Source organism: Danaus plexippus, chromosome 24 (assembly GCF_018135715.1).
Source record: "Danaus plexippus chromosome 24, MEX_DaPlex, whole genome shotgun sequence".
Taxonomy (NCBI): Eukaryota; Metazoa; Arthropoda; class Insecta; order Lepidoptera; family Nymphalidae; genus Danaus; species Danaus plexippus.
Genome location: NC_083552.1, coordinates 4,287,332 through 4,299,445, shown reverse-complemented (window position 1 = coordinate 4,299,445; position 12,114 = coordinate 4,287,332). Strand labels below are relative to the sequence as shown.

General features: G+C 32.3%; 1 protein-coding gene across 1 annotated transcript; it reads left to right on the top strand.

Moving 5' to 3' along the window:
* The first annotated feature begins 7,096 nt into the window (after positions 1–7,096).
* Positions 7,097–8,782, top strand: LOC116776035 (facilitated trehalose transporter Tret1-like). The gene is made up of 2 exons (XM_061524337.1): positions 7,097–7,231; positions 7,306–8,782. The coding sequence occupies exons 1-2, from the start codon at positions 7,108–7,110 to the stop codon at positions 8,586–8,588; spliced, it is 1,407 nt and encodes a 468-aa protein (XP_061380321.1). The 5' UTR covers positions 7,097–7,107; the 3' UTR covers positions 8,589–8,782.
* The last annotated feature ends 3,332 nt before the right edge of the window (positions 8,783–12,114 follow it).

Here is a 12,114-nt window from a genome sequence, read left to right as displayed (position 1 = left end):
TTCAAAACATTTTAATTGAAGCGATATTTCGTTTTAAAGTTCTATATATTTAGAAAACGTAAGATGCTTCAAATATAAGAGTGGAAGAATAAATAAAGTAATGTACTTATGCTTGATATGAAGTTCCTTAACATATGTATAATATTAATTTCATCTTCTTACACAAGTTTGGACATAAAATTGTAATAATCGTTAAAATTACTTCTTATTTAAATACTATAAATTATAAAACTAACATTTGATTTTGTGAAGAAAGTTCTTCGTAAAACGTTTCTTTACATTTAGCACATTATTTCCTATAAGGACAAAAACACGTTAATTATTTAGAGTGTATACATTTATATATTAAAAAAAACGTAAATCTAGTAAAAATAAATGGACATATTTTTGGTATATTGTTATTATTACTTTGATACGTTGTTCAGCTGGTACATGGTTAAAACGTCTATGAAGTGGAAATTTAAATTAATAGATAATATTTTTTTTTTTAACAGCCTATCAGAGCCCACTGCTGAGCAAAGGCTAGACTAGTTAGAGCATCAATCGCTTGCTCAAGACGGGTTGGCGATTTCAATCTTATAATTTGAAATTATAAGACCAGGTTTCCTCACGATGTTTTCCTTCACCGTCCGTCAGTGATGTCTAAATACTCTTAGAAAGTACATATGACTCGGAAAAGATCACATCGGTACTTGCCAGGTTTCGAACCCGCGCCCACACGTACGAGAGGCGTTCCTTTAACCTCCAGGCCACCACGACATTTTTAAGAACAATATATTTAAATAAAAATAATATAAGAAGGAACTTTTAAAATATTAAGCAACGTAGTGTGTAACAAAATTCACGGCCGATAATATTTTCATGTACTTACGAAAGAAACGTTTTCTGTCTCATTCAATAGCCTACATAAATATAAACTGCGAAAATTAATGAATGAAATACTATTAACGTTACGTTTTTAGTGTGACGATGCAATATGACGTAAGCATACATATTCTTCTGCTATCATAAAAAAAAATTGTGAATTTTGAAGATTACGTTTATATGTGATTGTGATAAAATCGATGATTGTTTTATAAAATTTAACTTTTAAATTTATCAATAGAAAAGACACAACTCAAAATATAATTAGTACATTTATTTTTAAGTATATATTATTATTCATTTATTAACTAGCAACATTGCACAGAACTGACGTTATAAAATACAGTTCAAATATGTATATTGTAATTTATCCTAACCATTTTTAAATAAAATTTGCTCCAGTATTAAAAATAAGAAATACGTTAATAATATAGAGTGGCAACCGGAGGTTCCTGGAAAACTACGAAACTACTACTATGTATATTATAATAAAAATTACATATTATAACTTATAACCTATACCTTAGACTACATGATTGGCCCGATGTTAGGACAGCAATCCCATTCCACAGCTTGTGTGGTGTCAGGAATCTTCTGGTTCACACGGCTTGGTGTTGGTTCCGCGGAGTCAGCGGCGTCACTCGTTATATCATATTTTATCCATACAACGATGTTGCCCCGGCGATGTTCATTTATTTTGTAATATGCTGCCCGTAAGTAACACGTTAATATAAAATACTAAATTCTTTAGATTATTCAGCAGTCTGCATGTCTCTACACGTATGATTATATAGTATATACAGAGTCTCGTGTCAATAAACTCTTCATACTATATTTTCTGATTTAATTAAAATGAAGTATTAACTCAACATAGCTTTTTATGTGAAAAAATTCCACTAATTTATTTAATAATATTTAAAGTTATTGCACAATATTCTTAATCTCAATAAAACACATTAACTAATAATATTTTTGATACTTAGTTTGTATATTTCATCGTCGTGGCAAAGACATAAGAAGGTTCAGTTCTCTATCCTGGCTAATACCACGAGCTAATTTCACACGATACCTGACCATTTTATGGTTATAGTCACGCTGTGACTAACTAAACTCAGTTTTGTGGTGCTTTTCAAAATCCATCCCCAAATATTAATAATAGTAAAATCTCTCTGCAAACCAGTAAAAGACATGGGCCTATCCAGAACTAACATCAGTTCATTCTTCGAACGTGCGTCGAAGGCAGCCAGGTTCGTTTCAAATTTGATTAGGTAGAGAGAGGAGCTTGAGCGTTTACTGCTGGCGTTACATAGAGGCCCTTTAAACCTACCTCTGGGTCGCAAGTCCCCGGCACTATTGAAACGTAATGCGATGGACCGGCACCCGTACGTTGAATCCATGGATTTCTGAGAGGTTTCGTCTCTTCACTGTATCTGTAACTTTATTTTACGAATCACTTAAGTCCAATGAAATGCGTGCTCTTCATTGAAACTGGTTGAAAACGCTTACAATTTTTTTACAGCTTGTTGTCTGCGAGGGCTCCCAATTGGGCATCGTGGAATATTCTATACTGAATGTAAGCTAAATGCTAATGACCTTGATGGATCGCTGGAGATAGATTTTGGACATAGATACTAAAGAACGGTTTATCTTTGAAGAAAACTGGGGAGAAACTATAAGAAACATGATTGCATAGGAAAACTTTATACACAGAGTAAGGAGCAGTCAGAATGAGATAAAGTAACAAGACAGAAATGGAGGGAAATGAAGTTGAAAGAAAATGAAACAAACGAATTTTCACGTCTTCTTTTTGAAATGTTCAACAAAGTAGATACGACTGGTCAGGATAGGATCTAATGTATACTAGTATGTATATGCAAATAATTGTATTGCTAAGTGTATGTGAATGATGAATATTTTTACCAGATCATTAAAGGGTCTCTAATATCTTTTCATTATTGTATTTTAACCCATTATTATTAGGTTGATTTTTTTTGTTACATTTTTTAAATGAAGGTTCCTAAAACCTTTGCGATGATTATAATTCTTATAGATCTGCAAAGGTGATTGTTGGGGTTTAGTGGGTAGTTCCCGGCCTATCCCGAGGAGTCCCACATACCCCTCCGACTTCCCACTTGGGTCGGACGAAAGTGATAAATAACTGACGTCAAAAAAAGGTTTCTACATTTTTTCTCTCATTTTTAATTAAAGTTTTGTTAAGTTAAAATTAATTTAACCAATTGACACCAAAACTTAATTTAATTTTAATACGTATCTACTATTATTATATAATTAAAAATATACATCAAAACTGAAATATTTATATTGTGCATAGGAAACTGTCGAATTTAAAACCTAAATGTCAAGTTATATTATCGAGAATTATAAAAATTATATCCCCTATTAACAGGTTATTTACGTTTATCTAAAACTGTGTAAAAAGTGCAAATAATCATGAACGGCATCTCTTATTGTGGGTAGGATTAAATTATTGCGTGATGATGTATCTCATAACTTCTTATCTCATTTGTTTAACGCGGATGTATCATAAAGTGCTTGTTTATATAATGACGATAGTGTTTTATAATTTCGGTTTTATTCTATAAAATAAGCGTTTTTTAAGTACTTTATAAGGATATTCAAAGTACTTCAGAATCAAAAGCTGGAATAGAAAACGATATGGTTGTAAGGCAGAACTGAGACAATGCTTTTCAAATCAAACGATGATAAAATTTATCCTAAATATTTTTTTTTTAAATAGATTTTCTCATCTCACAAATGTCCCTGTTTTTATCCAAATAAGTCAATAAAAGGTAAAGAGAGATATTAATCTTGTGTAGGTGTAATTTTTGAATTTTAATCTCCCACCGAGATGCTATTAAGAATTGTGACTGATAATGCTTTAATACCTTGACTGATACTAATACTAATACTAATTTACGACTCTAAAATTCATTATATAATAAAAATAATACAGAGTAGTGGACATCCTTAAGTAGTTTTGATTAAACTAAGTACTTTTATATATTTTTGAGTAAGTATAAATAGTAAGTAAGTAGTAAGTATATTTATATTGCTGGATAAGCGAGAGACTTGAGAATTATCAGAAATATAATATCAATTCCACACATATATATATTATTTAATTTGTTATTTTTTTGCTATTTATGTTAAATCAATTAAAACATCTTAATTTTTTGGGTCCTGAATAAAAGAAAATAGAAAATTAGCTGTAAAGTAATGTGAGAATGTAAATATATTGGGCTATATACATATATTTTTTAACATATTTATACTTTCTTTGCCTTAAAATTCGTCATGTGTCCTGTGTAAAAGAGGTTGTTATTGTTCTTGGTAATTGTTTATTGGTTTTTCCTATGAATACTGGGGTTTATCCTGACTTTTAAATTATTGCTACATACTCTTTATAACATTTTTTGAATTGCATGTAGAGCTAAAAGCTGGTGAAATAGTCATCTAAAAAATGTTATTTACAATGTCCGGCGATTGGTTTTCGAATTTTTGTATACTTTTTAGACTTCTAGAGGTTCTTCCGTGAAGTAAAGCTTTGAATTCTATCTTTATATCCTGTTTCGCTGGCAAAAAGCAAAACAGTTTTTAGGGGATAAGTTACTAACACATGGCAGTCATATTAAAAGTTTAAGCACAAAATTTATTCTATATATTATATTATATTACTATATATTCTATAAATACTTTACTAATCCGTCAGGCATACGATTTACGAACCCTTAAAAAAGTTATGGGGCAAATAAACAAGAGTAAATTTTACTCAATACGAAAAAGTTGAGAAGAAATGTAAAACTTCATTATGGTTTTGTACAAAATTTAATAATATTATTATGAAACATACCATAACTCATTCAATATTATAGTTAAGAGTGATAGCGACTCGCATCTTTTTGGAGATTAGTTGAAAGCTTACTATCACGAATAGATGAAATGAAGTAAGTATTCATAACTGTATTTACTTATTATATGTAAATCTGGCACCAGTTTCAGATTGACATTTTCAACACTCAAACTCACAAAAAGCTTGTTTCATTCTGCAAACTCAGCATCTTAAACCACCAATGACCGATCATTTGGCACTTTGTATTGTAACGATTTTAAGTTTAAACATTGGCTTGTCTCTCATCTGGCAAAATTTAATTAAGATTTATGTTTCTAGGCATCTATAATGCCGTCTTTCTAAAGTCTAACTTGATAGAAATATATAAAATTGTAGGTAAAGTTAAATATTTAGAACTATTAAGTCGAAAGTTTTCTTAGTGACGTATTTACAATAGTCAGCCTGTTGCCATAGACAATGTAGCTTGGCTCAAACGTCGAACAACGTAAATAATACGTGACAACTTTCATTTCCGTCTTTTAAGACTATTGGTACTACCATATATTACAATCCAGAAAAACTACTGCTGAACAGACTGTATTCTTACCGGATAACCGATTTTTTATATTTTATTCACTAAGATACAGCAACAGCACCGTATAACAGTACTATAAAATGAATTCCTTATCTCCCTGTTGGCGCTGCTATAACTGAGTTATTTCGAAGCTTTTTATGGTGTCACTTCTCACTCGCTCCTTCATCTACTTCACCCGATCACTGTACCTTGTAACTAAAGGACTCTATTTATTTTAGGCACTATTATCTACAACAGATATAAAAATGATGTGGGAATGTTAAAGCTATTTTCTTAGTCTATCATATATATTATAGATAGGAATTTGTCTCCCAGAATTATTGCATAAAAAGCTCTAGAAGCTGAGTTAAAATAGACGATATTAAGAAAAGGAAAAATTAAATGACTTAAGCAGACATAAAATATAGTAATAGAAATCAAGTACCTATCGGTCACGGCGTTTCCGTAATGCTTCTTCTAAATTGCAGGAGTTGGAAATTATGATTGGAATTCCGCAAGAAAGCTATGTGATCGCACCACCATTTTAAATATATAGAGATTTTTTTTTTGTATTATATAGTGCCTTATTCTCTGTTGTCTTTTGGTTGGTAAACCTGTCCTAGAAACCATCGATTGATATTCTCTTCTCGTTGAAGAATTTTTTTTTTATTCTTTTAATTTAATTCGAAAAATGAACTCGGCATTCTTCTGCTTTGTGCTCTTTTTTTTCATTTTTATTTGGTCAGTGCTCATTATACTCTGAATAAATTTTCTTAAAATTTCCGTATTGAGACGTCAACTTCTTTATCTTATAGGATCATCATTAGTCTCTTCATATTTCTTATATTGAGAGTCCTTCATTTACTATTAATTATATTTTATTTTAGTATCTTCTCTTTTCTGGACCCTGAAGTAGCCCTCAACATTTGTTCTTCCGCAATTACGATTATTTCTATATAATAGAAAATACCGAATAGTATATCTTTAAGGTTCTCGTATCACTTTGAGGAGTGTTTTATCTAAAAGGCTGGAGTGCTTCAATTACCATGCTTTCTAACGTGTGATCTGTCAGCCGTAAAAGTCGTAACCGCTGGTCTACCAAAAGCACAGTGTTTTGTCCGCGATATAGATCATAATTAATCAAGATTTTTGGGACGGAAATCAAGCTACTTTATCTTAAGCAGAGGAGTTTTTGGATATCAGTCATTATCATTATTTTATTTATTTAGACTAATAAAACGACTTGTTAAAAAGATATTAGAAAAAATATTTTTAGGAATCCTTTATTTATTCTTAAAAACTATGTGATTACGTTTATTCAGATAATTGATTTTTTTAAATTAAAAAAATATTCAGTCTCTCAGCCCTTCTAGCAAGATATAATACGAAAAGTACACAATGTCTGAAGACGACAAATCTAATCTACTCTATTTAAATAGGAAAATCGTACCTTAGAGCTCAATAGTTTAAGTAATCTTTTTACTGTCATCAATCTTGCGTTGGACGTTTAGTAAAGACATAGTCAGTGAAAGAAAGTGTTAAGATAATGGTTTCGCCCTATTTTAAACAGGTTGGTTACCCATCTTTAAACTTATTCAAGATGTATAAACTTTTTGAAACTTATTCATTAAAATTTTTAATAACCCTGCTCTGTTACTGCGACAAGAAAAAAAAAATACATGTTTTTATTTATTATTTGAAAAATTAAACGCAAGAGCAAATCACAATATATATATATATATATATATATATATATATATATATTTAAAATTTACAATAGATAAAATGTGATAAATTCTTTATTCAGACATGGACAGTCATGGGGGTCTTGCTGAATATGTTTGGCCAAGGCATGGTGCTGAGTTATCCTTCTGTCATATTGCCAGCTCTTTTGTCTCCCAACTCCATCATTAAGACTGAATTTCACGAGGCTTCATTGGTTGGTAAGTAATGTAATATTTTCTCTTATATTAATTGTGTCTTGAAAATCATAGAAGACTCCTTGTAATTCTTACAGCATCATGTATTGGCTTTGCGGGGATACCTGGATTTCTGTCGTCTTCTTTCCTTATGGAAATGTATGGAAGAAAAAAAGCTCATGTGGCTGTGTTGATACCGGGGATAGTCGGTTGGCTGATAATTTACTTTGCTACAAGTATATCGGTTCTGTTGTGCGGGAGATGTTTATGTGGATTTGCTGTGGGAGCAACAATAAGTCTCGGAGCTATTGTGATAGGAGAATATACGAGTCCCAAGAATAGGGGAATATTTCTTAATTTGAAGACTGCAGCTGTGTGTTTGGGCAATATGGCTGTCCATATTCTTGCTCACTTTCTTAACTGGAACACAATAGCACTCATAGCTGTTATTCCCCTTATGTTAGCACTGGTTATAATCCTAACATGGCCTGAAAGCCCATCTTGGCTAGCATCCAAGCGGCGGTTTGACGAAAGTCAAATGTCATTCTATTGGTTGAGAGGAAACGGTAAGAGAGCTATCCTAGAAATGGAAGACTTACTTAGAACACAAAAAGAAAAATTGTCGCAATATCCTGAACATGTGGATAACTCTAACATGATTATGGACTTTATAGGGAAATTTAAAGACAGAAGTTTTGTCAAACCACTCATCATAGTATGTTTCGCCGGACTTTTACTGGAATCCTGCGGAAGACACATTTTTCCAGCATTCGCTATGCAAATAATTGGAGAAATTACCTCAGATAAATCTCAATCTTTCTACTATACTCTGGGTATGGATACAATCATCACAGCAAGTGCTTTATTTTCATCATACCTCGTGAAAATCATGAAAAGAAGAACACTTCTTTTGGGCAGTGGTTTCATAGCACTATTTGTTTTGTTTTGTGTGTGTTTTTATATGCTACTGTCAGCCAAAGGTATTGTTTCGAATGAAAGGACTTGGATTCCTATTTTACTATTCACTGTGTATTTCATTGTTTCCAATTTAGGATGTACACCCATTCCGTTGGCATTATTGGGTGAAATTTTTCCTCTTGCTCATAGAGGGGCTGGTTCTTGCGTCTCCGGTTTTATTTTGTGCATTTATCTTATGATGGCCATGCAAGCCTCTTCATATTTGTTGGTTACTGTGCAAGTATACGGCACTTTTGCAGTTTTTGGTTTATTAATGGGAATATCGCTGATTGCTCTATATGTGATACTTCCTGAGACCAAGGACAGAACGTTGCAACAGATCGAACATTACTTCCAAACCGGAAAATTCAGACATGATAACCTTGGGATAGATGAAGTCAATATGAAAATGCTTTCATCATAGAATTACGTGTGGGTAAAAGTTTGTAAGATGAACTATAGTGATAACAGACAAAACTACACGAGTTTCAACTATTTATTATGTGAAATATTAGGACGACTGTAAATTGTTTTTAGTCAAACGACTTCGTGGTTCGAAATGATGTTGATTGTTATGGAAATTTAATATAAAAGATGTGATTTTGATTAGAATTATATCGAATATTTTTTTAAACAAGATTAGAGATAAGTTATTGTAAGCTAGAGTATTGTACATTGTGTTATAATTTTATTATTCCTTCAGTGTTTTTATAAAAAGGTCTGAAGTTATATTTGTTATAATAAAACTAATGTTTTTCGGATTTGCTACGCGAATTTTGTTATTTTAAAAACTACATAACCCCAACGTTTCGGTTCCTTTTCAGCAAACGTGATCACGGGCAGACGAGATGTGAACGTCTGTCGGTTGGTCTTGTTATTTATTATCTGTAGTTGTCGTATTTAGTTTTTAAAATAATAAAATTCGCGTAGTAAATCCGAAAAATATTAGTATTATTTTAATGAATACTCGCGAAAGTCTTGTATCTCATTATGTTTGTTGTACATTCAGTGATTCAATATTTTAAAGATTTTACAAATAATGACTAAATTTAATAAATATTTTTTATAAATACGTATTATATACGTAAATATTTGATGAACATATATCGTATATAACAGAAAACAAGTCTTCAAAGAATTATTTATAAAAATAATGTATTTCAGGTGAAAACCCACTTTGTTACTAATTATTCAGTATTATTAATTTATAAGATTTATAAACACACACTGTCTTTAAATCTACTAACCCTTGCTTGATGCTAATAAGGAAATTTTTTGTAATTATTATTTCAAAGTTATAGCGCGCGGGTAAAATACTTGAGAACTTCTTATACATTTTTTCTTCTATGAATAGTAAAATTTCTTTGCTTAGATTTATACTAACAACATAACCTTGAAATTAAACAAACTTATAAATTGTGATAAATTGTGTGGTACCTTATAGAAGGACAATTAGTGGGTTGGGGGGAGAAAGTTATTTGAAGAGATTGTTCAGTTGAATGAAACTAATATTTTTCGGATATACTACGCGCGCTTTATTTTTTGTTGATGTTTGTGACCACACCGCAGGACCTCGCAACACCATAAGCGCATTTTGCCGGCATCCAGAGCGTTACGCCAGAAAATTATGAAATCAATGGCGGTAGATGATAAATAACAGGAGTCAGGACCAACTGACAGACACTCACATCTCTTCTGCCCGTGATCACGGTTGCTGAAAAGTAACCGAAACGTCGGGATTATGTAGTTTTAACAAAAAATAAAGCACGCGTAGTATATCCGAAAAATATTAGTTTCATTTAAATTAATAAAACTCGCGAAAGTCTTAGATCTCACTATGAGATTGTAAAATGTAATGAAATAAGTGAAGAGAATCGTAATAAATGAATGTATAATGTAGTTACAAGCAAGTGTCATTCACAATTCAATCAGTCAGTTACCACTTTATTACAAAAAGGTTATAAACAAGACTAGCGCTGGGATGAAAAGGCAGTTTCAAAGCTGCGTTTAATAAACTCAACGGTTGTATGGTAATTAATTAAGTAAAATATTTTTTGTAAAGAGTCTAACCCGAATAAAATATGTCTGTAGGTATATTTTTTTATGTATAACATAAACTTTAATGACAAAAATGTTGTTTTATTTTGGGGAGAGTGTCGCGGACGGACAGCTTTCCTTTAATATTTTTTTATAAATTTGATAATTCATTGTTAATGTTCCTTCCCGATGGCTTGCAGAATTCATTGTTCTTTCAGACTAATATATTGCTACCAAATTTACTTTTGCTACTGCTGCTTGCCTATTGCAGATATTTCGTTTTTATAGTAAACAATTTATAAATAGGACTTCATTTAAAACTTATACATCAAAAACATTGCAGAGGTGACCAAGGCATTATTTACACAATTTCCATCTGGACCTATGATTACATCTGATTATTTACTTCAACTTACGTGGCTCCTAATTCACGTTCGCCTGGTAATGTACTTACTAACCAGGCTATACAATGTTTTCCTTGTGAACCTAGCTAGCCTCGGAAGGTATGTCTTAAAGTAATATCCTTAAAAAGGTATATAATGTAACATATACCTAAACATTATGATCAAATTGACAGTTATTCCCTTCCAACTTACGATTTCCCTTTCATAAATGCCCATAAATCTAATAATTTCAATATATCTATTCAACGTCAAAATAATTAAAAATGCAATAAGAATACAGTGCAAATATAAATTACACTGAAATTAATGATACAAAAGGATTTCGAAATATTACATTGCTGCAAAACAAAATAGTTAACAATTAATTTATACCAAAATACACAAAGTACGTCTCGGGACGCTCGACAGAAGTGGTAACTTAAACTATTTATTACAGAAATTGTGTTAATTAGAAAAATGCCAGTTATTACTTAAATTTTATTTACATTAAATTAATTATGAATACATTTAATATTACTCGAAACATTTTTACCGCATGCGTGTAATATTGATGCCGTATACGTGAGAAAAAGGGAAACCAGACTCAGTGGCGCCGTAAAGCGTTACGTTACGAAGCGATTTACTCTCCCATTAGAAGATATCACTTCAAAATAAAAATCAAAAAATATGTAAAACAAAAAAGAACTAGGTAAACAAGATTACAATATCAATGAGTCTTTCTAAATTACATTTTTTAGTATCTTTTGAATAAATAACGTGAAAAAGCTCTCCAAATGTCATCAGGTAGGTCATTCCATTATCGGAGAGCTGTAAATTGAAATGAGTTAGACTTGAATCCAGATCGAGGAAGAGGAGTGTTAAATATTAAGCTCGAATAGTGGAGCCGTCTGTCATGAGCATGGGACAAAAACGATTATCTTCATTTGAGATTTACAGGTATACAAAGGTTTGATAAAACTGAATATATGGGGTTTTCCAATAGGGACGCTTGAACTTTGACAGCTGATTGCGGCCATGTTGTTTGAGTGACAGCTGTCAAATGCAGTGTGTTATATTCATTCCGTCCTCCCAAACCACCATGGCAGGTTACAGTGTCGAGCAGCACGTGCAAATCATAAAATTGTTTTATGAAAATGGGTCTTCAGTTCGAGCAACGTTCCGCGCACTTCGCCCGTTTTACGGTCGCGATGATCGTCCTGCCGAGTCGACTATCCGTCGATTGGTGGACAAATTCGAGTCAACCGGGTCAGTTAACAATCAGCCGGTTCCCGTGCGTCAACGTAACGTGAGATCTGCCGAGAATATCGCCGCTGTGCGCGACAGTGTCCTCGAAAACCCGCGGCAGTCAATTCCGCGTCGCGCACAGGATCTCGGCCTTTCGCAGACGACAACTTGGCGAATTTTGCGTTGTGACTTGAGCCTGCACCCGTACAAGATCCAGCTGACCCAAGAGCTCAAGGTTAATGACCATAGACAGCGCCGTGTGTTCGCTGACTGGGCATTAGAGCA